Below are 27,646 nucleotides of genomic sequence, written 5' to 3'. Positions count from 1 at the left end.
GAGGGGTACCTAATTTTTTCAACTACAAGTGTATAGAAATAATTATTTTGGCAGATTAAAAAACACTCCCTGCAGGTATTGATTCTACCCTTCTTGAGCATGTGAGTCAGATAGTTAATTTTAGACTTCACAACCAAATATGAATCATTGTTGAAGTGGAACCAGAGCAAGACTAACAAGCTAAACTGAGATGTACTGTGTAGAGCCTGACCAGTTTGATTAGTCTGTATGTGATCACACACCACAACTTAAACCTTAACTGTGATTAATACTGGCTTCAAAGTGTTTAAAATAGATGGGAAAATGTAAGCCACTGTAGTTCTGCTGATAACAGTGGATGTGAACGGTTCTGCTTTCTACTGCATATGACCCCAGATAAACTGTTTCTCTCTAACCAAATGTGTTTTTATAAATTCCAGTTGATGATTGTGTTTCTTTCTGTTCCTCATACATTTCTCTGTGACTTGTGCTCTTCTTCAGGTGTGGAAAGCCCGTCTGAATGGATATGAGGAGGCTCTGAAGTTGTTTCAGAGGATAGAAGATGAGAAGAGTCCAGAGTGGGGGAAGTACCTCGGACTGATAAAGAAATTTGTCACAGATTCTAATGCTGTGGCTCAGCTTAAAGGCCTGGAGGCTGCCCTGGCCTTCGTTGAGAACGCCCATGTAGCTGGCAAGTAAGTAACAAAAATTTAATCTGCAGACATGTTACAAAGCCTGGAATTAGCAGAGATTCAGACGGAGAACAGCCCAAGGAAGGGGGCTGAATTGGTCAATCAAATACAGTTTCGTTAGAGTAAGTTCAAACACCAGAGTCCTGCACAACAATTTGTAATGCTCGCAGATGGATGTCTGGAGAGGTAAACAGAATGCTGTTTATGTCAAAGGGTCATCTACCAAAGATTGTGTCCTTGCTTGCATTTGATTGGTCAAGCAGCATTACATCAGCATTGCCAGATGACTGTGCAGTTTTGCCAAAGCACCCAGTGTTAGCACCCCTTTTGCACTTCTTTCATGCAGGGTTAAAGGTGGTTGAAAAAGGCCTTGCTCTTGAAATGACTTTAAAGGAGAAAATGTTAATCAAAAATTTTTCCACTGTTTTTTGAAACTCATTGTAGAGCTGTCCTCTGTTTACCAGCACAGTAATGTGATGCCTGGTTGGTTGTTATTTATGGTGAGAGGCCTGGCAGCTGATCTTGATAATACTGTATGCATCAGATCTGGTTGTTGCGTTGCCAGTGAAGCAGGCTCTCAGTACACCAGGTGCATTTGTTTTTTTGTTTTTTTGGGGGGGGTGGGGTCATCTGACTGACCACTGAGATGTTCTCTGTTCACTGAATAAATGATCAAAAAGAAGAACTGGGTGGTGACCAGTGAAGTCAGTGGTTAGGTGACTGGATGTTAGAGGAATGTGGTTTTTACAATGTTGAGAGTAGAAGGATAAAGAAAACACACAGGGCTTGGACTGTCTCTGAGAGAAGAGTCCAGGTGCTCACAGCTGCACTGATGACACAACCCACCATTCACTTGCTAAACAAAAGATCTTTTTCATCACAGCTATAGACATTTATGATGCCAGGGTAATGGAACTTGTAAACCTACATTAAATGTTGCTATTATTTCTTACCATTGTCCAGTGAAAATGTCCACTGTGAGGAAGGTCTATGAGAACAATGAGCCAGTCTCAGCAGTAATCCTGTAGTTGTTACAGTCCTGCTGAGCCACCAACCAATAAGGTACTCAGTCCAGTTTGATTCCAGATGTACTGCAGGAGTTTGGCCACTGTCTTGTCCAGAAACAATAGAGGCAGAAAATAATGAGCTTGTTTTTTTTTTGTTTTTTTTAAATACTATTGTCAAAGTCATTTTTGGTGTGGTTGTTATCATTAGGAGTTTTATTAGTTTTTCCATTTGCCCGTGTTTATCAGCTTTAGCCATGCTGCGCAAAGTCGCACTGACGTATGTTTCCTCTACAGCCTCATAACTGAGGATAATGGAAGCACAGAGCCCCAGCAAAAAGTGCTGTTGTGGTCCTGCTAGGCAGGAGGGCTGATGCAGTCACCCCCTGCTGGTCTCTTCTTCTGTCCTCTGTGGCTTAACTGACTGGAGAAAAATGGCTCTTTGTAGTCTGTCTGTGTTCAGCTCTCAGTATTTTTGTAGCTTCTACCTGAATCTTCGTTATTGTAGTTTAGCTTCACTCCTGTGTTGCTTTTTGTACTTTCAGATATCAGCCTTATTTTACTGTTTGTGGTCATTTTCAGCTGTATCAGAGCTGTGTTACTGCTTATACAGACTAGGCTTTGCTGCTGTGGCTGCTGATTCACACCAACAGCTTTCCACTGGCCAACTGAGGGGATGCTTTTATTGTGAAAAAGGTATAGGAAATGTGCTTGTCACAAAATTAGCAGAGTTTAATTAGTGCTATAGATAAATTACTTTACCTTGCTGTGCAGTGCAGTGCAGTGGACAATCACTTGCACTTGCAAAATCCATCATATTCAATGTTGTTTTGCTTTTGTGTTGCCAAAGTTACCTGCAGTTACGTGTGTAGATGAATTTGACAAATCTGAACTACATTACTCTGAAACAACCTAAATCTGACAAAGCTGTTCACTGCAATTAATTAACTGTATCCAAGTTTCTACTCTTTACAAAATGATTTTCACTCTGAATGTAAATGAATGACACCAGTGATTGCCTGGTATGGTTGTCAGTGATGTGAAGTAAACATAAAAATCAATAAAAATCAGATTAAATCCAGATGTATCTGTGTATGCTGACCTTTAAAAGTCCATGTAAGTAAACCTTTATAAGACAGTGTCCAAAAGTATATCCAGTGTGCTCTGACATGTGTTTGTGTCTATACCCTTCGTTTCAGGACAACGGGTGAGGTGGTGTCGGGTGTGGTGACCAAAGTGTTCAACCAGCCAAAGGCTCGGGCCAAGGAGCTGGGCACAGACATCTGTCTGATGTACATGGAGATAGAGAAGGCTGAGGTGGTTCAGGATGAGCTTCTAAAAGGACTGGACAACAAGAACCCCAAGATAGTGGTGGCCTGCATTGAGACACTCAGGAAGGCTCTGAGGTGAGTGACGCTCTCCTGGGTTAGAATGACCACACTAAGAAACCAGTAATGATGACACATTGCTTTTGCTTTTTTGCTGTCAACTCAGGGAGAGGTAGGCAACTAGCCAGACAACAATGAGGCAAAAACAAACTAAATTGGAGCTAGATGCTAGCTCAGTGGCTTTTGACTGCCGTTCATGAGGACACGTTTGAGTATTAATTTAAATTTTCTTCCATCAATGTGGTTTGTCAAAAAATATAATACTAAAGTTAAAATTTGGACTATTGGACTATTTATAAAAAAAAAAAAAAAAAATATGCAGATGACATTTTATAATACTTAATTAATGCCTCAGTATTCCTTATGTCAGTCTGTAATGAACAAATATGGTAAAGTGTCTACTCTATCAACTGGTCCAAGATACTTGCAACTTTTGACCAATCCCAACTGAGGTTGAATGTAACCACAATGTTGCCATAATGACTTAACACACCAGCAACTGAACACCAAATTTTTTATTTAATCACTACTGGATAATTAGCATTGAAGTTCAAATATTATCGATTTATTGTTCTGGAATATTTGGCTTTGTTAGATCCATCTCTTCAGAATTTATGTAGTTTGAATTTCACGTTGTGAAATTTTTCAATAGTCTATTTCAAGTTATATTTATTTGATTAGTTCTAAAATTTACATAGACCATTAATATTCGCATTCAATAAGCTCAATTCAAATACAGAAAAGTCAAAAAGTCTATTCAACATAAATTCAAATGCTGAAATTCAAGATATGGAACCCAGATCTGAACATCTGGGACACAGAGGAGGAGCAATTGAACCACACATAGTCTTGCTTTCATTTCTATGAAAGCTGCTCACTGGGCACTGAGAAGCACTCGCCACATTCCAAAGACGTCTGGGACCGCAGAGCACTGGAGTCCTTCTCCAGTCAAGTTGGCTGAAAGCTGCATGTGCTGAGCAAGCTATCTTCCCATTGGCTTCTTTCACACATTAATGGGATAAAATGATAGTCATAAAGCTCTTCTTGACTTTGCAAGCACCTCAAATTTAGCTTTTGATCATTAGGTTCCCTCTGAATTTGAGAGTTGCATATATACTAGAAATAAAGTTTGTGAAATTACACAACTTGAAATTGACTCTTGAGCATTTCACAAAAGGCGGTTTATTTTAGTGAAATAAATAAATTCAATATTTAAGGTTCAACACTAAGTTTTTAGTAGAGATTTACATTTCAAAATTTGGTGTTGAGATGTTGATATAATTGAAATTATTATTATGGCAATGATTAACTTACATATATTCCAAATATCTACAAGTTCATGTCATTTTAAATCCAAACAACACATTCAAACTTAATTTCTAACTTTTTTTTTTTTTTTTTTTAACTGCAAAATGTTAAAGATGGGTTTGAGTGATGGAGCACACTAATATAATCTAACATGGATATTAATACATACATACATGCATGTAATGGATAATATTGCATATAAAAGTATAATACTGATAAAAATGTGTCAGTGGCACAGTTGTGTCCTCCTGGTGAAAAAAGTGGTGTACTTTCATTTTCTCAGCCTATATTTCTTTCATAGGATTTTCTTCCATTTCTTTAGTTGAAAACAGTATTATATATGTGTTATATGTCTAATGTCAGTTTAATATCATGTAGTAGCATAGGTTTCACATTGTTTATGGATAGAATAGTGCAGTGATGTCATAGAAAAGTACTGATAAGCCCTTTGACCTCCTCCCACACAAGAGCTGTTCAATATGAATATGATGACTGCTGGTCAGCCATTACTTGATGTGCCAGTCTTCTATCACCTGTCAGTGACACTAACAACTTGTCATCCCTTGTCTTCATGTAGTGAGTTTGGATCTAAGATTGTGACATTGAAGCCAGTAGTGAAAGTTTTACCCAAGCAGTTTGAGTCCAGAGAGAAGGCGGTGAGAGACGAAGCTAAGCTGCTGGCTGTAGAGATCTACAGATGGATCAGAGATGCTCTGAGACCGCCACTGCAGAACATTAACTCTGTACAGGTGGGACATGCTCATCACGCATATTCACCCACCTTAATGTTCAACTTTCAGAGTCAGGATAAACTAAGCAATGCTGTTTGTTCTGTCCCTGCAGCTGAAGGAGCTGGAGGAGGAGTGGGTGAAGCTGCCTTCATCTCCTGCCAAGCAAACCAGGTTCCTGCGTTCCCAGCAGGATCTGAGGGCAAAGTTTGAACAGCAGCAAGCCCAAGGTGGAGCAGAGTCTGATGGTAGGTTTAAATGTGTAGCAAACTGCTAACAGATGTATATGTCTATGCAAAACCTTGATTTGATGGTGGGGAGTTGTATAGTCATGGTTTGGTGCCATCTCTTCTTCTGTTCCTGTTTCAGGAGAGGATGTGGCAGAAACAGCAGCAGCTGTGGATCCTTACGAACTGCTGGAGGCTGTGGAGATTCTGTCCAAGATGCCCAAAGACTTCTATGAGAAAATAGTAAGTTTATCAAACTATGTAGACTACACAAGAACTTAAACAAAAACATCATGTCTGCCTGTGTTAACTGCTCAGGTTTCATCTTGGATAGGTATACACAAACAAAATTCTCATTGACCTAATTCAACTTGACTGATTTACGTTCAACTTCTAAAACACCATAAGTGGAATTTTATACACGTACAAGACATGAATTTGTAATTAAGCTTTACTGTGTGGTGGCAGCATGGTGGTGCAGTGGTTAGCACTGTGGGTTAGGTTAACTGGTGACTCTAAATTTGCCCGTAGGTGTGAATGTGAGCATGATTGTCTCTGGTTATCTGTCCCTGGTATACCAGCTGGGATCAGCTCCAGCCCCTTTACAAACTTCAAGGATAAACGGGTATAGCTAATTAATGTGTGTGTGTGAATGGAACCTAAATGATTTTGATATGTAACTTTGCTGTGTCTGTTTTTTCAGGAAGCTAAAAAGTGGCAGGAAAGGAAAGAAGCTCTGGAGGCTATCGAAGTTCTGACCAAGAACCCCAAACTAGAGAATGGAGACTATGGAGACCTTGTCAGAGCACTAAAGAAGGTAAAGACTGAAGTACTTCTGTGGTCTTATCTGGACGTAGGTGAAAGGACTCTTATCATAAATAAAGACTGGTCTAGATAGACTTGTGTTGAGGGGGATCTCTTACCTCTTGTTCACTTACTGGTTTTTTGTTCCAGGTTGTTGGGAAAGATGCCAATGTGATGCTCGTGTCATTGGCAGCTAAATGTCTGGCTGGACTGGCCAGTGGCCTCAGGAAGAAATTTGGAACATATTCTGGACTTGTAAGTTAAAGGAATCTATTTATTTTATGACAGTGATTATGTTATTTCTTTTTATAATAAACTATCTTGGAGTCTCAACAGAAGAGTTTGTTTTAGTATCTAAAAGAGTTGGGGTTGTTTTTCTTCCAGTGAAGTTATTGGGTATAATTAGAACAAACTACTCAAAAGCTTTATTTTATTAATTTTATTTGAAAGCCATTTTGTATGTTTCATTTACTTCTAATGTAAATGCAGAGCTTCAGACTTTTTACATTGGTTGCCTTGGTGCGCTTCTTCATTTTTTATAAATTAGTTTTTATTTTATTTTTTTATTTTTTTCAATGCACCCAAGCACACAAGTAATGAATTTAAGTGTTTGGTTTTTTTTTTTGTCCGTTTTATCATCTGAACCATGGCAATAGGACAAGTTGTTCTTTGTGAAAGGCAGATGTATTGGTATATTTCAGGTTCTGGTTCAGAGCCAGTCCTGTCATCCTCACAGTCCTAAGCTAAGAATGTGTACAGGTGGAGAGGGACAAGAGCTTGATGCATCATAAGAAGTCCACAGCAGTCTAGGCCTATAGCAGCATAACTGAGGGATGGTTCTGGCAAGACTGAGCCAGGCCTAACTATGAGCTTTATCAAAGAGGAATGTTTTAAATGTAGAGTGTCTGCCTGGGCCCAAACTGGAAGATAGTTCTGCAGTAGAGGAGCCTGACAGCTGAAAGCTTTGCCTTCCACACAAGTAAACCTGCATCCTGGGAATAAATTATTCTAGTGCAGTAATGGAGTACTATGAGCTCTTTAAGATATAATGTGGCCTGGCCATTAAGGGCTTTTGCAGAATTTTAAATTCTGTTTTGTGATGACTCAGATGAAGGATTTTAAATTCTGGTCTGTTCCATGTATCAAAATCATTGTTTACCGCTAAATTGGAGCCATGTGTGTGTTTAGGTGGTTCCAACTATTCTGGAGAAGTTCAAGGAGAAGAAGCCTCAGGTTGTCCAGGCCCTGCAAGAGGCGATTGATGCCATCTTCCTCACTGTGAGTACAGTCTAAATACAAGGATTATATTTAGTAGTGAACAACTGTTCCTGAATCATTGAGTAAGTAATAGAAGAACTAGCAATTGTGATGAAAACGAGAACACGAAGTCTGTGATAATGTTTTTCAGTCTCGCTCCACTACTTTGGTGTGGCTTCTGTTGGATGAGTACCTCTGTATTAGGTAGGCTTGAATATGTGAAAATCTGTACTCCGCACCGACAACAGCCGTGGCCGATGGTTTTGTGTTTTCAGGTTGTTCGTCCGTCATCCCATTGTTGTGAACACGATATTGCAGGAACATTTTGAGGGAATTTCTTTAGATTTGGCACAAATGGTCACTTGGACTCAAGTGAACTGAACTGAATGAACTGATTTAGAATTTGGTGGTCAAAGGTCACTGTGACCTCACAAAATGTTTATGCACATATCACATGCTAATTATGATACAATTTAACACAAATGTCTAATAGAATAAAAGGAAGTGATGACATTTTATATCCAAATGGTCAAATGTCATCTTAACTGTGACATCATAATGTTCTGCAGAAACATTTCTGGTCAATAAATTAATATTTAGTAACAACTGATTCTCTACACATTTTAAGTTCAGTCACTGCCAGGTTTAACTATTGTAGAGCATATTGAACTAAGTGACAAAAATAAAGTTAACTTGCTAATATTTGAACCATTTTTATAAATTATATAAACTTGCTGCTATTTGATTGCCGTTTGGATGGCACGACAGATGTCAAGTAGTAAAGATTTAGCAATATGCAAAGACATTGCTTAAGTTTAAATGGTGAAACTCAATTTGGCAAATTACTAATTTAAAAATAGCTGGTAATTAAGAACATAGGAAGGACTTAACAGACTTAGCTGCAGCTGCACCAGCATTTTCTTAAATTCACCACTAAGTCCTTCTTAAATGATGCCTAAAGTCCCTAGTCTTAGAATGCTGATAATTTACATTTACTCATTTGGCAGACGCTTTTATGCAAAGTGATTTTTATAAGTTAGGGACATCACTAAAGTGCTACAGTAGAAGGCCTTAGAGAATGCAATAGAAAGTACATGGGGATCAAGTAAAGAAGTGCACAGTAAGTGCGAGTTAGGCATGTTAGCTGGTTAGAGGTGTTAGGAGGTGTTAGGTATTATATCGGGGTATTACAAAATTAAAAGGGATTATCCACTCAAAACATGATTCTGCCTCTTTTCACACACCACGAATGATAACGACAACAATATCTATACCACCATGAGCATCCACACTGAGCAATAAGCAGCATAGACGTGGTGTGGTGCGTCTTTCAGCACCACAGAGATGAGCAGAGAGAGAGAGATGTTGTTTATTTCAATAAGTTAATTTTATTGCTGATAGAAAATATATTCAAAGTCTATTTTACTAATCCACCCTCCTGTGTGGAACAATTACACCTTAGTCTTCCTAACTGCTGTGGTTCATATATTAGTTATTTTATTTTCTGAAAGCGAGGCATTGAGCGTGACACCATGTAAATTTGGGTGTGTCTTGATTGGCTGCCGGTGTTTCTATTGTTTATCAAATCACTCTGAAAGTGATCCCAACGATATTGTTCACCACTGTTGTGATTATAGTTGTGGTAGTTATCATTCTTGGTATGGACTGCCCTGAAGAGAACATATCTTGAAGGGGCTATTTGTAAGTTTTCTCTGCTGCTGATCATGGATTCTTGGCAGGAGCGGTTGGTTTGCTTCAGCAAAAATATAAAGTGCTGGTCAATGCCAACTTGTCTGCATAAGTCTTCCGTAAACACACACCAACAGCAAAAGCCCTGTGGAAAGTACCCATGAAAGGAGGCCTGGGAGTGGCCTGGGAGTGGTCTGGGAGTGGCCTGGGAGCCATTGTGGGCAATGCTTTCTGTTTGTTGTAGGATATTCTACTTTAGATGAATATAGGAAATGTACAATCCTCTTCGGTTTACTTACTTATAAAGGCACTCAATTTGAAAATAATTGCACATCTACTACAAAGATGACCTAGTTAAAGATGAATCCTTTTTCCAGCTGTGAAATCCCCTTTAATGTTCATTAAAGTAAGAATTATTTTTCAAAAATCATTCTTCAGTTGGCTTGTCATGACTCTACAGGGTTGCTGCAAACCCTCATATAATGATTCCTAACTTAACTTGACTGTTGTTATTTATAGAGCACTCTACTGATTCTCCAGACCAGCCTCTAATGCGTTTCAGAAGATGCCCCTAATCTAAGTTGGATTGTTATTTTCTGTAGTCTCATAATGTCATATTTAATGTGATGTATCTTTTTCCAGACCACTCTCCAGAACCTCTCGGAGGACATCCTAGCTGTGATGGACAATAAAAACCCCTCCATTAAGCAGCAGGCCTCTCTGTTTCTAGCTCGTTCCTTCAGACACTGCACACAGGCCACGCTGCCCAAGAGCATCCTCAAACCCCTCTGCGCTGCTCTCATTAAGGTACACAAACCCTGGGTGGAAATGTCTTAACAGTATTATTATCTTTCTCTTTTGGTAACATTGTACATGATAATAAACCTGTTTCTTAGAGTTTACCATCTCAATATCAGACTGACATGAAAATAAAGTTAAGTTAAAATGCTGACCAATAAGTAGCAAAGTGCTGCTGTCAGGGAGTAGTAAGTAAAGTACTGTACTGTGTAACCTGTAGGAGCCCATTGTTGCACAATTCTGACACACTGATTATCATATAGGGGGATACTATTATCATGTAGGATACTATGTGAGATCATTTCAGGCTGTTGATGAAATTATTTAAATCATCACCTGTTCTTTTCTCTTTAACCATCACAGCAAGTGAATGACTCTGCTCCAGAGGTGCGTGACGCTGCCTTTGAAGCTCTGGGGACGGCCATGAGAGTGGTGGGAGAGAAAGCTGTGAACCCTTTCTTGACTGACTTGGATAAACTCAAACTGGATAAGGTATGGATCAGTGGAAGGATGAATGGAACCCACATCAGCTACGATGAATTAAAACCAGTAGTAAGCTCCAATTTTTATTGTCAGTAACTGCTAAGCACTGTCCTTTTGTTTAATTTGAAAACAGATAAAGGAGTGTTCTGATAAAGTCGAGCTCCCTGGAGGGAGGAAAGGTGCAGGAGGTGGAGGAGGTGGTGGTGGATTGGCAGACAAGAAGTCTGCAGCTAAAGCTCCTCCCCCTGCTGAAGCTCCGCCCAAATCCTCTGCCCCATCCAAGAAGACCCAAAGTGCTGCTTCCAGCAAGGTATGCTCAGAGCAATGCATATATGGAAAACTAAGATTAATTAAAAAAAATATGTTTTGTCACCTGGTTGTCCCCAATTTTGTTTGGTCATGGACAATATGAACAAATATATCAAAGTGGCATTAACAGTTTAGAGCTGAAGTGTTTTGCGTCTCTTTTTTGCAGCCATCAGGGGGTCCACCTAAGAAAGGCAAACCAACCTCTGGAGGTGGTGGAAAATCCAAGAAGGCTGCTGACAATAAAGAAGTCACAGAGACTGAACTGTCTGTAAGTCTGTTTGCTTTTGACAAAAGGTTTGTCACAATACCATACGAAGAGAAGATGGTTCACATTCTTTACTGGAGCAGTCAGAGTTTGGCTGATGTTTTTCTTGGAGCTCCAAAAGCTCCTCAATGACATTCTGTGGCGCAGGTCATTCTTTGCCTGTTGGATAGATGATTCTGTCCCTGGTCCATTTCTGTAGTAAACATATGTTATTGACTCATCTTCCCCCAAAGAAATGTATTTCTTCTGTGTTAGCAAAAGGTATGACATGACGCACCTTCAGAAACTCCTGTAGGGTAAACTTGGCCTCCCTAATGCCTTTAGGGCTAAATGGCCAAACTTGAAGAAACTTGCTTAGCAACATTAAGGCTACAACCAATCTATAATGTTGTTTGTTCGTTTTAACGCAGAAGCTGGTACTTGCTCCATTGAAAGAAAACATCTGTTTTTATGTGTGAATAAGTAAATTTCAAGTCCTGTTATACATCTTGCATTCCGGCCAGCACAGTAATGGTCCTTCTGGAAATCAATGAGGTTTCTAATTTAGTTTTAGTTTTCAGCCATTAGGAATAGACTCTTCACTTTTTGACATTGTGCCTTGTTAAAACAGGAAAAGCACAGGTAGAATTAATGATGGCTACATTCCCTGTAGGCGAGGCATTTCCAGTGCCCTGGTATTGTGCATGCTCACTCACTGACATGGCGTACTGGTACAGTGAAGGGGATGGAGGCATTGTTACTGTGACTGTTTACACCTGTGCAAGTCAAAATGTCTGCCATGAAGAGGGTCTATTATGATCTCTGTACTAATTCAGTCTGGAACCATTCAGTCGTGTATTCTCTGATAACTACATAATGCTACAATGATGTCAGGTTGGATTTCTGTTATGGTTCTGAGGGATTCAGAACAAACAGAATATTGCTGTTGGAATTTCTGATTACTTAAAAGTGTGTGTGTGTGTGCGTCTTCATATCAGGCTGAGGTGTGTGAGGAGCTGGCAGCAAATGTACTTCCCGGTTCCTGTCTGCAGCAGTTGGACTCGGCCAACTGGAAGGAGAGACTAGCCAGTATGGAGGAGTTCCAGAGGGTAAATGCAGTGATTAGTTGATATAAGTCGGCACTTGCTTTGATTATTAGTTTATTTCAGATTGTAAAATGTGAGGAGTTGAAGCTTTTCTTTGTAATATAAAAGTCACAGATTACATCACATTGGGCTGTCAAATATTATTACATCTGGCATTTTTCTTTTTCTCTGACATTTAATAGACAAAATGATAAATTGATAATGAAAGTAATCCAAAGTTGCTGCCCAATTTGGAACTAAAGGAAATATTAAAAAAAAAAAATAATAATAATAATAAAAATATGTTGGGATAATATCAGTGTTGAAGAATCCCTTACTGGTTGAACACTAGCCTTTATGTTTTCAGTGCAGATGACTTGAAACTCTACATTACATGTTGAAGGCTGATGTGTCACTACATGTCAAACTATAATATGCAGGATTGATAATCTATAGATTCATGTTTGATTCTAGGCTGTCGAGACCATGGATAAGGGGGAGATGCCCTGCCAGGCCTTAGTCAGGATGTTGGCAAAGAAACCAGGCTGGAAGGAAACCAACTTTCAGGTAATTGTCTCCGTTACAGCAGCTGAATGAAATGATCATTTCTGTGAAGCAATTTGGCAGCAGCTGTTTGGATTTGCAGAGTAACATTCCCTCCAGGAAAACACTTCATTTTGGCGGGTTTGACCTTCTTATTAACTCTTTTGAAAGTCTTACTGGCTCAAACATATATGACTAGACTAGAATCAGAATTAAGACAGTCCCTTCACTGCATCCATGTTTCCATCACTTCCTCTTTCCCTTGCATTTTCAGGAATGAGTCACTTTTTCGCTTGTTTACATCTGCATGTATTCTATTTGTAGATTTATTTTTTAATACTGCAGGCTATGATCAGAATATCTTTGAATGTGTAGACATGATTTCTAAGTGCAGATGTTGTAGGGAAAGTGGTAAATGTGTCTTACCTCAAACTTTAGCTTCTACCTGATGCAAAATCACATGTGACTAAATAGAATTGATGATTAAAATTTGTTGTAGCTGAAAGATGTCAGGCTCTCCCACGATAACATCCATGATACAGATGAAAGGGTGAAATAACGGGTCAAATGAGAAATTTTTCTAATGAATGAAGAAAGCTGTTAATCACACCTACAATTAACACAATTTAGCTGTTTTTAAGCAGATGCTGAATCGGAAAACAAAATCTATAACTCGGGACTAATACACTTCAGTTGGTTCTTTCGTTTGTCCAATTTCGAACAAGTTTAAAATAAGGGATGTGTTGTCGGCTCCTCAGAGCAGAAATAAAAGCTTATGATGGTGGTCTCCTCTCTTTGTGTAGGTGATGCAGATGAAGCTACACATTGTGGCTCTAATAGCTCAGAGAGGAACGTTTTCAAAGACATCGGCCGGCGTGGTTTTGGATGGCTTGGTGGATAAGGTCGGAGACATCAAATGTGGTGGAAATGCAAAAGAAGGACTGACGGCTATTGGACAGGCCTGCTCACTGCCGTGGACTGCAGAACAGGTTCTTAAACAATTTCTCGGAACATTAGAAGAGTTGCCCTCATAGAACTTGAAAAGAAAGTTGGTTGATAGTGATGATGAGAATGAACATGCTGTATTTACAAGGTTTGTGTTTTGTCAGGTTGTCTCTATGGCATTTGCACAGAAGAATCCCAAGAACCAGGCAGAGTCTCTCAACTGGCTGGCTAATGCCATGAAGGAGTTTGGCTTTGCTGGGTAATTTCCAGTCTTTATTTCAACACTCATTATTATATCAGAGCATTAAAAAAGTCAATTCAGTGTTTTGGCTTAAGAAGAAACACAAAAGATGTTACAGCACCTTAAGGGTGTCTGTTGACCTTTTGACCTTCTCCATCTCTCTCCAGTATCAATGTGAAGGCTTTCATCAACAATGTGAAGACGGCTCTGGGAGCGACTAACCCTGCTGTCCGGACAGCAGCCATCAGCCTGCTGGGAGTCATGTACCTCTACATGGGAGCTCCTCTGCGCATGTTCTTTGAAGATGAGAAGCCTGCTCTCCTCGCACAGATCGATGCTGAATTTGAAAAGGTAAGCACTTTCCAGGTGGATCAGAGAATATGTCAATTAAGACTTAAAATCATCTTATGGTCTCCTCACCACTTGGTCATCCTGACAACTGGTTTGCTACAGTGTATGACCCATGAGAGGGAAAATAAGAGATCTGTATGTATGTGTATCATCCTCAAAGATGCAAGGCCAGTCTCCACCAGCTCCAGTTAGATTCACCAAGAAGGCGGCAGCGGAGGAGGAGGGTGACGTCGGAGAGGAGCAGGAAGAAGATGGAGGAGGAGGAGGAGGACAGGACATCATGGACTTACTACCCAGAACAGATATCGGGTAACCAGAAAAGACAAAGCCTCTCAGTCGACCTACACTGACTAATTTTAATGCTTAAATCTGTGAAATAAAAGCTCAACTAAAACCATTTTTTAGTATGAGTATCTAATATAATACCACTATTTGAACATTGAACATTTTACAAAGAAAATCATTAGTGATGTGGTACTCAACATACCTCAGTACTGAAGTTGTACCCAGCTATTTACAATGACCAGTGCCATTTATAATGAGAATATGTACATATGTCTAAGAAAACACAAGCACTTTGTCATTAATCATCACACACACACGCACACACGCGCACACACGCACACCCTGGAGTTGATGCAGAAAATCCTGACATAAATACTGTACCTGTTTTCTCTCCTATTGCTTCTCATGTGTCTCTTCCCTCCTGTCTTTAAGTGACAAGATCACATCTGATCTGGTGTCTAAAATTGGGGATAAGAACTGGAAGATCAGGAAGGAGGGTCTGGATGAGGCTGCAGCCATAATATCAGAGGCCAAGTTCATCACAGCCAACATCGGAGATCTGCCTCTGACCCTGAAAGGTCGACTCAGTGATTCCAACAAGATCCTGGTTAGTAAGAGATCAGGTCTTTCCTGCTTATACAGATTCTAACCTCAAACTTGGTTCTGGCTCTAAAAGCTGTCACTGCACCACAAACTGTTTTCACCAGCACAGCTTTATTTAACATGAAACAACATGTAAAATGATCATCGTGTGCATGGTCTCCAGGTCCAGCAGACCCTGACTATCCTGCAGCAGCTAGCTACAGCCATGGGACCTGGACTTAAGCACCATGTTAAAGCACTGGGAATCCCCATCATCACTGTTCTTGGAGACAGCAAGGTACTGGGCACATACATTAAAATCACAAACACACCCCCAGTAACACACATCTTTGTTTCCACATTTCAGCAGCAATGGCAGTGTAGTTCTTAAATTCCATCTTACTTTGTTCAGTGTCCACATTTATTTCTTCATTAATTTATTAATTTAGCAAATTGATTTGATTTAATTACAAGAAAGTTAAAAGAAACACATCAGAACAAAATACACTGTAAATATCAACAGAAGAAAACAGATCTAAAACATAATGATACAAAATAAACGAATGAAAATACTGTGATGTGCATTTTGGAAATGTCCAAACTTTATAATCAGAAAATAGTAAATGAGTTAGAGGAGGCATGAGAATATGGAAATCTGTCGATTTGGGAACCGAGTCACGTCCCTGAATATGTGGTGATGATGGACATGTCTCTGTCTGAAGGCCAATGTCAGGGCGGCTGCCATGACCACTCTGCAGGCCTGGGTGGAGCAGACTGGGATGAAGGAATGGTTGGAGGGAGAAGACCTGTCAGAGGAGCTGAAGAGAGAGAATCCCTTCCTGAGACAGGAGGTACACAGACACAGACACACACACACTCTCTGTTCTGTCTTGTACCTACAATTTATAAATTCAGGTGTAAATGTTCCTGAGCTGAATCATTGTACACATGATGCAGATCACACACTTAAAACTTTCTTCGTCTCACAGGTGCTTGGCTGGTTATCAGAGAAGCTGCCCACTCTGAGGACAGTACCTGGGGATCTGTCGCTGTGTGTCCCTCAGCTCTATGCCTGTCTGGAAGACAGAAATGGAGACGTGAGGAAGAAAGCTCAGGATGCCCTGCCCACCTTCATGATGCACCTGGGCTATGACAAAATGGCCAAGGCTACTGGGAAACTCAAAGTACTGAACTGATTTAGTGCACTATGACTAACAACTTATTGCTTTTTAATAAACGTGTGCAGAGTCTAATTGCTCACAGTGGCAGTTTCAGATTTACAGCTGTGTTGTTTGCAATTATTGTCTCTGTCCTTATCTCCCTCCAGTCTGCGTCCAAGGATCAGGTGATGGCCATGTTGGAAAAAGCCAGAGCAGTGATGCCAGCCAAACCTGCTGCTCCTGCCAAAGCTGGAGGGGGAAAAGGCTCTGCAGAGCCGAGCAGAGCTGCTTCAGGTGTGTGTGACATCACAGTGAATTAACAGTCTCACATTAAAACAGATCGTCGAACCACGTCTGTGGTAGTTTTTCATATAATGTACAGACTAGGAGCGAATTCTGACAGCTAGAGTCCCATTTGGCAAAATGTAATATTAAATATTCTCTAAACGTGCACACATGCACCCTTTATCTCACCTTGCTCTTTTTTTTTTTTTTTTTTTATTAGCAAAGATTTGCAGGCGCCTTATTTTTAGTTACTGGTGACCTTTTTTGCTTTTATCAGGTTTTTATCATGTTCTAATCAGATTTGAAAATTGGGTCCAATTTTCAAATCTGTATAATACCATCTAAATCCACCTGGTTGCCAAGTGTGTGTGTTCGTGTACGAGGTGGAGCCACTAATCACAGGGTTGGAAGTTTGATCCCTGGGTCCTCCTGTTCACATATCAGTGTCCTTGAGCAAGACTCCTGTTGATTAGGCTAGTACCTAGCATGGTAACCCACTGCCATCAGTGTGCGAGTTTGTATGTGAGAGAGACGCAACTTAAGTGCTGTATAACTGAAGTCCATTTCCAGTACAAACTGGAAAACAAATGCATTTTTTGCTATCAAATGCTTTGATAGTCTGCTCATTGCTTAATAAATATGCTATATTGACACATTGGAGAGAGTTTGATCTGTCTGTCCTCTGCAGCCTCCAGGTCTCAGCCAGCTAGCGAGGACTTTGTTGACAGTAAACCTGAAGTGAAGAAGGTCCGAGGAGGAGTGGCTGCTAAGAAGGTATGTCCATCCAGATCAAGTCCTGTTTATATGTTTCAGTGTGCACACAGAGAAGGTTTGATTTTTTGGTTAAACTTAATAAATCTGTTAATGACTGTCCAACCAAAACAGGAAAGAATTTCGCTCCCCATTCATTTCCATAATGAACAGTGCAAATCCAGGCTGACCCCACTGCCTGTGTGGTATTAAATTTGTAGACACCATGTGAAGATCTGCACCTCTCTAAATATTCCCACATCACCGTTTGTACTCAAGTTGTTGTCAGTGGTTTTGCATATCAGGCATGTACGTTTCCTTTTTTTGTCGTTTCCTGTCAGTGAAGTGTAAACACTGATGTTTTTCTATTCACCCAGCCTCCCTCCCCTCCTGAGGAACCTGTCCCTCCCCCTTCCTCCAAGGACAAGGACATTAATGCTAGTAAAAAGCCCCCCAGCAAAGGCAAGGCTGCTGCTGGCAGCCAACAGGTAGATGTGTAACAGGTGTCCTTGTGATGAAACTCAGTCTAGAATCTCTTCACTCTTCGTCTCCATGCTGCTGCTTATTAAAGCTAATGAGCAGCTAACGTGGACAGAGTTTCTCAGTGGACACTCGACAATTGTTAACCCCTCGGCCAGCTTCTCTCTGCCTTGACCTGGTCCGACCTCGGCTCAGTCTAATCCTGTGTTTCTCGAATCACTAATACTGCCACTGAATATACAAGTGTATAATAAATGCACATAGACTTGCATTTGTGAGGTGAAATCTGTTTAACACGTAACAACATGCTGACAGGAGATTCAGTAGTTGTTCAGTGTATGCATGCTTAGAGAAAGAGAGCACAAACTGAGAGGTGACTCGTCACTTCGGTGGTTCAGGTTACTCCGCTGCATGAATTTGTCTGTGTGACATGTTTTGGAATAATATCACATCAGTGTTTTCAACACTGTTTAACCTGCACTGAGATCTTTTCAGCGTAACACCCCTTCGTTTCCTGTTTCTACTCTTACTGTCTGTCACTGACACACAACGTGATTACATATAATTAATAGTACACATCCTCGTAGCACAGTGGTTCACGCACTCTCTCTCTCTCTCTCTCACACTGTGATGTTGCCTTCTTCTCAGGGTGCAGCTGCTAAGAAGCCTCCAGCCAAAGGCATGAAGGATGATGAAGATAAGTCTGGTCCAATCTTCACACTCATCCCCAACGCTAAGGAACAGAGGATCAAAGAGGAGAAGCAACTGAAGGTACGTGACTGACAGAAAACATGTTATCATCCAGTAGCTTAATGCAGCAACTGTTACACACTGTAACACTGTAGCAAAACAATCCAGCATGGTATAGTGATTTGCAAATAAAATAAGATTAAAATTAAATTTTAATACTTGAATACTTAATCGATTAACTTCAAAGTGTAGTAAAAAACCTATCCTAAATCATCCTTTGCCTTTTTAAAATGGCACCAATACTCCAATTCTGCAGCTTGTCTTCTCCTCTCTGCTTCAGCAGTAGAAACAGTCTGACATTATTTGTAACCCTTTTATGTGCATCATTATAATTAAATTTACTTCATAATTGTAATTATAGATTATGGAGTCAATTTGGATAACTCAACTATGACCAGGACACACTTTTTATTTCTCTGACTGTGTGGAAATGTGATGTTACATTACAGACGAAGAACAACACCATTAAAACGAGTTATGTAGGTTAAATGAGTTTAGTGTGGAGCAGCAGCTCTTTGTTTGTACTGTAACTGTACAGAGGCCATGAAAAATATAATTCTCCTAAATGTAACTAAGGTGTATTGAAGAAAACGTGAGTAATAATGTTGAGTACTTATAAACCAAAAATATCTGTTGATAAGAAAAATCTCAAGCTCATGAAAAATGACAACACCTAAGTCATTTTGACACAAGGTAGACTTCAGTCTGAGGCCACTGAAAAAACTGTTGGCCTGATTAGAAATGAACTTGTCAGGCTGGCCGGCCTCTGGCTACTGAAGTCGTCTATTACACAATCTGAGCAGAAATTCTGTGTTTCTTTTGAACTGTAGATTCTGAAATGGAACTTCATTACTCCTCGAGATGAGTATGTGGAGCAGCTGAAGACTCAGATGTCCACCTGCTTTGCTAAGTGGCTGCAGGACGAACTTTATCACCTTGACTTCCAGAGACACGTTAAGGCCATAGGAGTCATGATTGAGGTAACAGTTGATTTTATTCATATAAGGGGGTTGTGTTGTAGGAGTCGATTTGCTTAGGTAATAAAGTTTGTATGTGTGTTTGTATTTAACAGAGGTTGGAGAGTGAGAGCGAAGCTACTATCGGCTGTCTGGACCTGATTCTGAAGTGGTTCACCCTGCGGTTCTTCGACACCAACACCACAGTCCTGATGAAGGTGCTGGAATATCTAAAGCTGCTGTTTGCCATGTTGAACAGGGAGAACTACCACCTCACCGAGTACGAGGCCACCTCCTTCGTCCCCTACCTTATACTCAAGGTGAGCACACATCGCTCAGTGATAAAACAGGCCACTGTGAAGGTTGTTTGTTTTGTTTTTTATGCTCAGATTCATTTTTCTCGTCCTCAGGTTGGAGAGTCAAAGGATGTGGTTCGCAAAGATGTGCGGGCCATATTGACCATGCTGTGTAAGGTTTACCCAGCATCCAAGGTCTTTCCTTTCCTTATGGATGGAACCAAATCCAAGAACTCCAAACAAAGAGCTGGTATGTCTCTAACTGGCATAAAGCTGCACAAATGTCGGATGGACAAATGTTGGAGGAGACATGTTCTAACCTGTTACTGTGGTGTCCTCCCTGTCCTCAGAATGTCTGGAGGAGTTGGGTTGTTTGATAGAGGGCTATGGGATGAATGTATGCCAGCCGACTCCAGCCAAGTCTCTGAAGGAGATTGCCGTTCACATCGGTGACAGAGACACATCTGTCCGCAATGCCGCTCTGAACACTGTGGTGGCTGTGTATAACGTCTGTGGGGATCAAGTTTACAAACTAATAGGAAATGTAAGATAGAAATCAGCCTTTTCATTCTTTAATCAATCCCAAAACTTGCTCTGTACAATTTTTCATCATTCATTCCCCTGTCTTTTCCAGCTGTCAGAGAAAGAGATGAGCATGCTGGAGGAGAGAATCAAGCGTTCAGCCAAGAAGACTCCTGCAGCTCCTGCTAAGCAGAGTGCGACAGAGAGGTCCCAGAAAGAGCACCCAACCAACCCCAATGCCACCTTCCTCCGCAAGCCTGCACAGGAGGATCCCAACAAACTCAAGTAGGTCACCTCTGACTCAGGGCTGTGGGATACATATAATATGAATCCTAGCTGAATAAAAACCAGTGAGGAGGCCGATAATGTGCTCATCACAAAATATATGATTTTGAGGAACAAAAATTCAGAGTGCTATGTAGTAAATTATAGCAGTTAAATCATAAAGTGATGCAATTGATCAATGTAATTAATTCAATATATAGTATATATGACAAAAACATGATGCATACAAACTAAAAATAAGACTATTAAAGGAGCCATTTGTAAGTTTTGCTATTGCTACATAGCCAGCGTTGGCTTTAACAGCTGTTTACTTACCAGTCTAGAAGAAATGTTGCAAGTTCAGAATCAAACTTCAATCCTTTACTCAGCAGCAGCTGTCTCCAGAGGCGGAAAGCAACGCCAGTTAATTCTGTTTTTGCTTCAATTTCAGTCCCTTTTTTTTTTTTTTTTTTTTACATCAACAATAAACGTACAACAAGCATCATAATCAGTCATCAAATGGATATAATTACTGATCGACAGTGATTACCAGAAAAATACTCCTGAAAAGTGATAACAAATCTCTCTGTAAACACTTTTCCATCAGTTTTTGTAACAAATGAGGGCAGTTTTTGAATTGAATTTTAAAAATGTAGAAAAAATAGTCAACACAGTGAAATTAGTATTTTACCTAAACCTCAATCAGAAAAGTCCAGCTCCAAAGATCCAAAATATCTTGTGTGAAATGTCTTAAACCCCAGTTTCTCCAGCTGTTCTTCATGAGCATGTTTCCATTCTGTCAACCAGCCTCCTCTTTAATCTGTCAGATCCATAACAGACTTCTACATGCTGTCAACTCTTGTGTCTTGACTGTAGTTACATTTTTACCATAAATCTTTTTAATGTTTGTTTTGTTCACGACTAATCTGTCCTTCTCTTCTCACCCTGTTTTACTGAGTCATTGCATGTCGGGTTGCTCTCACAGACACATTTCATTTTAAAGTAAAATTGGGAAATAAAATAATCCTACTCACTGTCTGTGAGACCAACCTCAGTGTATGCGTCTCTGGCTGGCTGGTGGCCAGCTGTCCGTCTATCTCTTAACCCCTCATCTTTCTTCCTGTGTGATTTCCTCCTTTCTCTGCTCTGCCTGCCTGCCTTCTTTTTGGAGCAGAATAATGTATCGCACGTATAGGATGTGAGTACCTCTTCCTCCTCCTCCTCTTCCCTCTTTTCTTTTGTGTTGTCATGGTAATAATTCCTCTGAATGCAATCTACTATTCACCATTCTTAATAATTATCAGAAAAGCTTGTGTTAGTTGAGCTTCTTCACATGGTGGGGAATAAGGGTCTAACCTTGTTCCTCACCAGACTAATGATCTACATGTGCTGCTGTCACTTTAAATAAGGTTCATTCTTCCCTCATCACCCTTTTGTCTTAGTTGTGAATGTTGTTTATATGGTATGTGGAAATTAACTGAGTCTTACACAATCATGCCAGCTACAAATACAGGGACAGTCAGACTGGCTTTTATATAAACATAACAGGTATGTCCCTGCAATGTATGCTGGGAAAATAGTTGGATCTCCTCTTTAAATGGAACCAGTGGCTGTAGTGAAGTGAACAAACTCAGATTCTGGATCAGCTCATACATGAAGAAAAGCTGGTGATGACGCAGTTTCTTTTTTTCTGCTTGGAAAAGACATTTGTAGCAACAGCCTTTTTCAGTGAGACTCGAATGTGTTTGCTTTAATTGCTCTGCTTATTTAGTCGTGTGAAGAAATGATGTTGAGTCTTTAGAGATTTGTTTGACCAGTGGTTAAATAACGACAGGTCAAGCAGCAGCAAATTTAAAACAAATGAATACAAATATCTCATTTGCTCAGGTTATATAGCACCATCAGTTGGTTTTTGACTAATTAATTATTGATCATTATCGTGGCCAATAGTTTTAATTTATTCCAGTTGTTGAGGCACATGTTCAGTGTTTTTTTTTTTTGTTGTTGTTGTTTTGGGTTTTTTTTTTCACTTTTCTAAACAATAAAAATGTTAAATGTTGGTTTTTGATCAGTGCTGATCGGCTCCAGTCCTGACAGTCCAACTGTAATTTGGAAAAGATCAGACTATTCACAAACTTTAAATCTAAGGTTCTCCCAAACAGCTCTTTATTACTGAAGCCATCTTCTCCCCTTAATGTTTGACTATTTCAAAGTGTGGATATTGATGGTTTTTAAAGCCTAAATGCATAAAATATGCTTTTAAAAAATGAATTGATTGTTATAAAATGTTTCTCCTTTTTTGCCATATGAGGATCACAAAGTCAAACATTAAATGACCTTCGCATTAGACTGAGGACTGTCACAAACATCCTCACCCTCACATAGATTCTCAGACTAACAAATAAAAGCTTGTGTCAGTCAGACCTGGAGCTGAAAGGCACTGATTGATACACTAGACTAAATACACTGTCCTTCTCCACCATCTATCCTCCAATCTCTCCCCTGCCTACCTCCATCTAGCCAAGCCCGTCAGAACACCCAGCACAGTGAGTCCTCCCACCCCTCCATCCCCAAGGAGTTCCAGTTAGATTTGGACATGATCGAGATGGACCAGGGCAGAGTGTGTGAGCTTCCGGACCTTGTCCAACACAAGCTGGACGAGCTGCTGGAGCCCATCATGATCCCCGAACCCAAGTAAACACCCTCACAACTGACAAAGTCCGACAGACACTGACACGTATAACATAAAGAACATGCATGAATATTTTATGTGGTTAATGTTGTTTGTGCTTTTGTGTTGAAAGGATGCATTCTGTCTCTCCACACTTTGATGACCTCCACAACAGCACGGCCTCCACCATCAACTTTGTCATCTCTCAGGTGGCGAGTGGAGATATTAACACCAGCATACAGGCACTGGCACAGGTATAACACATACATATATACAGTGGTGTGATCTAACCCATTCTTTTCACTTTGAAGCATGTTAACGACAGGGTATCATGACAAAGTGAGATCATACGTGTGTGGTTTGTCTCCCGCAGATTGATGAGGTGTTGCGGCAGGAGGACAAAGCGGAGGTCATGTCAGGACACATTGATCAGTTCCTCATTGCCACCTTCATGCAGCTGAGGCTCATCTACAGCACACACATGGCTGACGACCGGCTGGACAAGAGGGACATCATCAAACTGTACAGCTGCATCATAGGAAACATGCTGTCTGTGAGTCACTGCCCTGATAATGTGATATGACAGTACCTGTAACTACAACAGCAACACACTAACATCTTTATGAACCTCCTCTTGTTCCTCTCCGACAGTTGTTCTCTATGGAGTCTCTGGCCAGAGAGGCATCCATGGGTGTGTTGAAGGACCTGATGCACGGTCTGATCACACTGATGCTGGACAGCAGAGTGGAGGACATAGAAGATGGACAGCAGGTCATCAGATCTGTCAACCTGCTGGTAATCAGAGTCCTGGAGAAGTCGGACCAGACCAACATGATCAGGTTAGTGTGAAGAAACACTTCCCATCAAAATGAAATTTCATTTAATTTGCTCAGGACCATGAAATTATTCCAAAAGCTCAGTAGTTCTGTACTTCTGTAACACTGCTGGTTGTCTTCAATCTTCCTGACTTCGACATCTTGATCAGATGCGTACATCAGCTGTTTTATAAAAAGAGTTTATGTAGCGTTTATTTTAACAACACTCCCTGTGTCAGTAGACACTGTTCACTGTTAATGCAGACTCAAACATCCTCCCTGTTTACTAGTTGTAATTGTTGTGCGTGTTGTACAGCAGTTTTCATTTGAAAGTGAAACATTTGTGTAGAGAATGTGTTTAATTGACGGTAGCTTTATACTAGGGATGTTAATAATTAACTGTTAACTGACAATAAGAATTTTGACCAATAAATACTATCAGTTACAAAAAAAATACACACATGTGAGAGACAATCCCACCTCATTGATTAGTATCCTTTTGACCAGTCGAAAGCTAATCAGATGTGCTTCCCGAGGCTGACCACTCTAGTGGAGGCGCTATCTCTGCATTCCTGGGACATCGGTACCATCTGAGAGAGTATTCTCCGCTGCAGGTCTCACAGTTAACAGTATCACACCAGACTAACCCCACCGCATGTCGACATGTTGTTATTCCTGAACAAAAACTAGTAGACAAGCTGTCCGCTGTGCTGAGGTATGAGGTAGTCCTGGCCTGTTTATTTTATTTTGAGGTCTGCAAAATGCGACTGCAAGTTTATGTTTTGGTTACCTGTTGGCTGTTTTTGATCATTAATTCAGTCAATTAATCACCAAGTTTCTACAGTAGCCCAGAACAGACAAACCAAACACTGGCTCTAGAGAGGGCCTTTCGCAGTTTTATGTTACCTGAAGGCCACTTTAGGTTCTCCTACACGCTTGGAAAGGGAGGGGCGAGGGGAGTGGTATTCAATTGGTTGATATCTGCTACTTCACAGCTAGGTGCCACTAAATCCTACACAGTAGTCCTTTAACAGAAACACTGTTTTATTCATTCATTGTTTTCACTTTCTACTTGGCTATGTTTTTTGATTGAGATTCAGCTACCATCAAAGAAACACAACACTTCCTGCACAGATGAGCCGCATTAAAAGCCTTCCAGTATCTTTAAGGACCTGATAATGATAATTAGGGTTTCAGTGTGAAAGATTTACAGTGTTGAGTTTCACAGACAGAAGATTTAAAGCGATTGAAAAGCTTCCTGCTGAAACAACTAAATAACTTTGTAAATAACATCATTAATAAACACTTGTCACATTCACAAAGAGAGATTCAGAGCAGCAAAGTGGTGAGAATGATATGACTGTGGTACTGATGGAATTAGTGCTGTGGAAATGTACTTGAGCTACTGCTACTCTCCATCCGCCATTAATCTCCAGCAGCACTGGTGTCCTCAGGAACATGCTAATGTTGCCTGCATTGCTGCAGCTTGGCGTTGTGTCAGGCTCAGGTGTCACTCGCTTGAGCTTGTCTGTCCCTGCTCCAGCTTATTCCTGATGTTGATGCTTTTCTCGTCCACTTTCTTATGTTCAGATTCATTTAATGAGGGTAAAATTTTGCACATATCACCTTCAACATCTGAGTTAACTTTGTTTAGCATAACCAACCAAGTATCACCAACTATAAAGTCAAGCTTGAAATATAATCCCTTGGTCATACATGTGGATATATACGTTGGTTTTAATTGTTTAGGCAGAGAGTTGTTGTTTAAAGCAAGAAATGGTTCTTAAATACAAATGACCATTTTTGTTTTACATAATGTTTAGTCTTCCATGACTAATGTGAACAACTTACTTAGACTTTCCTGGCTTAGCTGTAAAAGGATCTTTAGATTATTTTGTGGTCACTGAGCGAATTCAACTGAAGGAGCACAGTGACCTGTTTGGATGTGCCTGACAGACAATGACAAGAATGACATAAAGAAATTTAGAAAAGAGATGAGATATAAAATCTCTCCAGTGTTCTTAGTCTACACAAGGACCTCCTATCAGTTGTACCAGAAAACCTCCAGGAGGCATCCTGACCAGATGTTAGAACCACCTCAACTTTGGACTGAAGGAGCAGTAGCTCACTAAATTAACATTTGTTACTTGTTGTCTCTGCAGTGCTCTGTTGGTTTTGCTTCAGGACAGTTTAGTCACAACAGCTGGTCCTCCGATGTTCTCTGAACTGATCATGAAGGTAAGGAGGATCACAGCACAGGAACTGACCATCCTGCATACTGCATCACTATTGTACGCTTCAGACTGACTGTCCTGTGTTTGTGTGTGTTCAGTGTCTGTGGAGAATGATCCGCTTTCTCCCAGAGACCATCAACACCATCAACCTGGACCGGATCTTACTGGAAGTCCACAACTTCATGAGAGTTTTCCCCAAAGAGAAACTCAAGCAGCTCAAGAGTGATGTCCCACACAGAACCCTCAAGACTCTGTTACACACACTCTGCAAGCTCACTGGGGCCAAGGTAACACACACACACACACACACACACACACACACACACACACACACACAGACACAGTATATACTCTCTGTATGTCATATTCTGAGCAGCGATTTAGTTAAATCCTTTGGTCAGATGGTTCAGATCCTGGGTCAGATATTATTTTACCTATGAAGTTTTTATCTTTTGATTGTATTCATGTCTTGATAAACAGATCCTAGACCACCTATCGATGATAGAGAATCGTAATGAATCGGAGTTGGAGGCTCATCTGAGGCGGGTGGTCAAACACTCTGGAAACCTGTCAGGACTCAAGAGTGACCGAGGCAACGAGAAGTCTGGTCTGCGCATGGTGAGCAACAACAAAAACACTAAAGTGGCCATTTTATTATAATGTAAAGAATTAAAAGAAACTCAGCAGTTCTGTGTCTCTAAATGAATTCTGCCCTTTGTTTTGTTCCCAGGACGACCGAATGTCAAAGGCAAAGGTCAGTGACATTCTGTCTGAAATCTTCAAGAAGATTGGCTCCAAGGAGAACACTAAAGAGGTCAGTGCACTGCATCCTGAAAAAGTGTGTGTGTGTGTGTGGACAGAAACCAATGCTTATTAAAACAAAGAGCCTTGAAAACTTGAGTAATGTGTGGATCTTTCTCAGGGTTTGACAGAGCTGTACGAGTACAAACAGAAGTACTCGGATGCAGACCTGGAGCCTTTCCTCAAAAACACATCCCAGTTCTTCCAGAGTTACGTGGAGCGAGGCCTTCGTATGATCGAGTCTGAGAGAGAGGGCAAGGCTCGCATCCAGACCTCAGCAGGTACAACTGGAAGATTTCCCTGCTTGCTTTGGTGAGAACGAAGTCCAGGGTGTATAGTAACACTTTTTTTGTGCATTTTCCTGTGTGTGTCTCTGCAGTGATCCCTCAGCACGGTGTGGACTCCAGTCTGAGCAGCAACAATGAGGAGCTAAAACCAGCTGTTTACTATGAGAGACTCAAGATCCTGAGACAGAGACAAGGGCTGGAAAACACCAGGGTTAGTGTATATACACACACACACACACACACACACACACACACACACACACACAGCCTTTAAGGCAGTCTGTTGCATTGCATGGTTTTAAAGCGTCATGTCTGGCCTCAATTCTAAGCATCTGGAGGAGGCCAAACAGTTTAATCTTGGTTTCATCAGACCAGAGAATCTTGTTTCTAATCTGAGAGTCGCTTAGCTGCTTTTTTTTTTTTTTTTTGCAAT

At 40.5% G+C, this 27,646-nt stretch overlaps 1 protein-coding gene across 2 annotated transcripts in view; it reads left to right on the top strand.

Annotated features, from left to right (window-relative positions):
- The window catches only part of ckap5 (cytoskeleton associated protein 5), a 39,282-nt gene that overhangs the window by 6,774 nt on the left and 4,862 nt on the right, over nucleotides 1-27,646 (top strand). Inside the window, exons 3-43 of one of the 2 annotated variants that reach the window (XM_022755998.1) lie at nucleotides 481-674; nucleotides 2,875-3,081; nucleotides 4,949-5,120; nucleotides 5,215-5,347; nucleotides 5,469-5,569; nucleotides 6,030-6,143; nucleotides 6,281-6,385; nucleotides 7,319-7,408; nucleotides 9,719-9,883; nucleotides 10,238-10,366; nucleotides 10,491-10,667; nucleotides 10,833-10,934; nucleotides 11,909-12,019; nucleotides 12,470-12,562; nucleotides 13,342-13,527; nucleotides 13,648-13,742; nucleotides 13,892-14,075; nucleotides 14,236-14,384; nucleotides 14,793-14,967; nucleotides 15,127-15,240; nucleotides 15,665-15,793; nucleotides 15,932-16,126; nucleotides 16,270-16,396; nucleotides 17,076-17,161; nucleotides 17,515-17,625; nucleotides 18,266-18,388; nucleotides 19,198-19,347; nucleotides 19,440-19,643; nucleotides 19,734-19,869; nucleotides 19,970-20,163; nucleotides 20,254-20,426; nucleotides 22,926-23,099; nucleotides 23,210-23,330; nucleotides 23,450-23,629; nucleotides 23,728-23,915; nucleotides 26,054-26,129; nucleotides 26,224-26,412; nucleotides 26,606-26,743; nucleotides 26,856-26,939; nucleotides 27,048-27,207; nucleotides 27,306-27,424. In XM_022755998.1, coding sequence (XP_022611719.1) covers nucleotides 481-674; nucleotides 2,875-3,081; nucleotides 4,949-5,120; nucleotides 5,215-5,347; nucleotides 5,469-5,569; nucleotides 6,030-6,143; nucleotides 6,281-6,385; nucleotides 7,319-7,408; nucleotides 9,719-9,883; nucleotides 10,238-10,366; nucleotides 10,491-10,667; nucleotides 10,833-10,934; nucleotides 11,909-12,019; nucleotides 12,470-12,562; nucleotides 13,342-13,527; nucleotides 13,648-13,742; nucleotides 13,892-14,075; nucleotides 14,236-14,384; nucleotides 14,793-14,967; nucleotides 15,127-15,240; nucleotides 15,665-15,793; nucleotides 15,932-16,126; nucleotides 16,270-16,396; nucleotides 17,076-17,161; nucleotides 17,515-17,625; nucleotides 18,266-18,388; nucleotides 19,198-19,347; nucleotides 19,440-19,643; nucleotides 19,734-19,869; nucleotides 19,970-20,163; nucleotides 20,254-20,426; nucleotides 22,926-23,099; nucleotides 23,210-23,330; nucleotides 23,450-23,629; nucleotides 23,728-23,915; nucleotides 26,054-26,129; nucleotides 26,224-26,412; nucleotides 26,606-26,743; nucleotides 26,856-26,939; nucleotides 27,048-27,207; nucleotides 27,306-27,424 — 5,853 coding nt within the window. The remainder of the gene's footprint in view (nucleotides 1-480; nucleotides 675-2,874; nucleotides 3,082-4,948; nucleotides 5,121-5,214; nucleotides 5,348-5,468; nucleotides 5,570-6,029; nucleotides 6,144-6,280; nucleotides 6,386-7,318; nucleotides 7,409-9,718; nucleotides 9,884-10,237; nucleotides 10,367-10,490; nucleotides 10,668-10,832; nucleotides 10,935-11,908; nucleotides 12,020-12,469; nucleotides 12,563-13,341; nucleotides 13,528-13,647; nucleotides 13,743-13,891; nucleotides 14,076-14,235; nucleotides 14,385-14,792; nucleotides 14,968-15,126; nucleotides 15,241-15,664; nucleotides 15,794-15,931; nucleotides 16,127-16,269; nucleotides 16,397-17,075; nucleotides 17,162-17,514; nucleotides 17,626-18,265; nucleotides 18,389-19,197; nucleotides 19,348-19,439; nucleotides 19,644-19,733; nucleotides 19,870-19,969; nucleotides 20,164-20,253; nucleotides 20,427-22,925; nucleotides 23,100-23,209; nucleotides 23,331-23,449; nucleotides 23,630-23,727; nucleotides 23,916-26,053; nucleotides 26,130-26,223; nucleotides 26,413-26,605; nucleotides 26,744-26,855; nucleotides 26,940-27,047; nucleotides 27,208-27,305; nucleotides 27,425-27,646) is intronic. The other variant, XM_022755999.1, reaches the window with a different exon arrangement.

The sequence above is a fragment of the Seriola dumerili genome, unplaced genomic scaffold (genome assembly GCF_002260705.1).
Source record: "Seriola dumerili isolate Sdu_G_001 unplaced genomic scaffold, Sdu_1.0 BDQW01000242.1, whole genome shotgun sequence".
Lineage (NCBI taxonomy): Eukaryota > Metazoa > Chordata > Actinopteri > Carangiformes > Carangidae > Seriola > Seriola dumerili.
The sequence above is the reverse complement of the archived record's forward strand: the minus strand, read 5'-3'. Positions and strand labels throughout refer to the sequence as shown.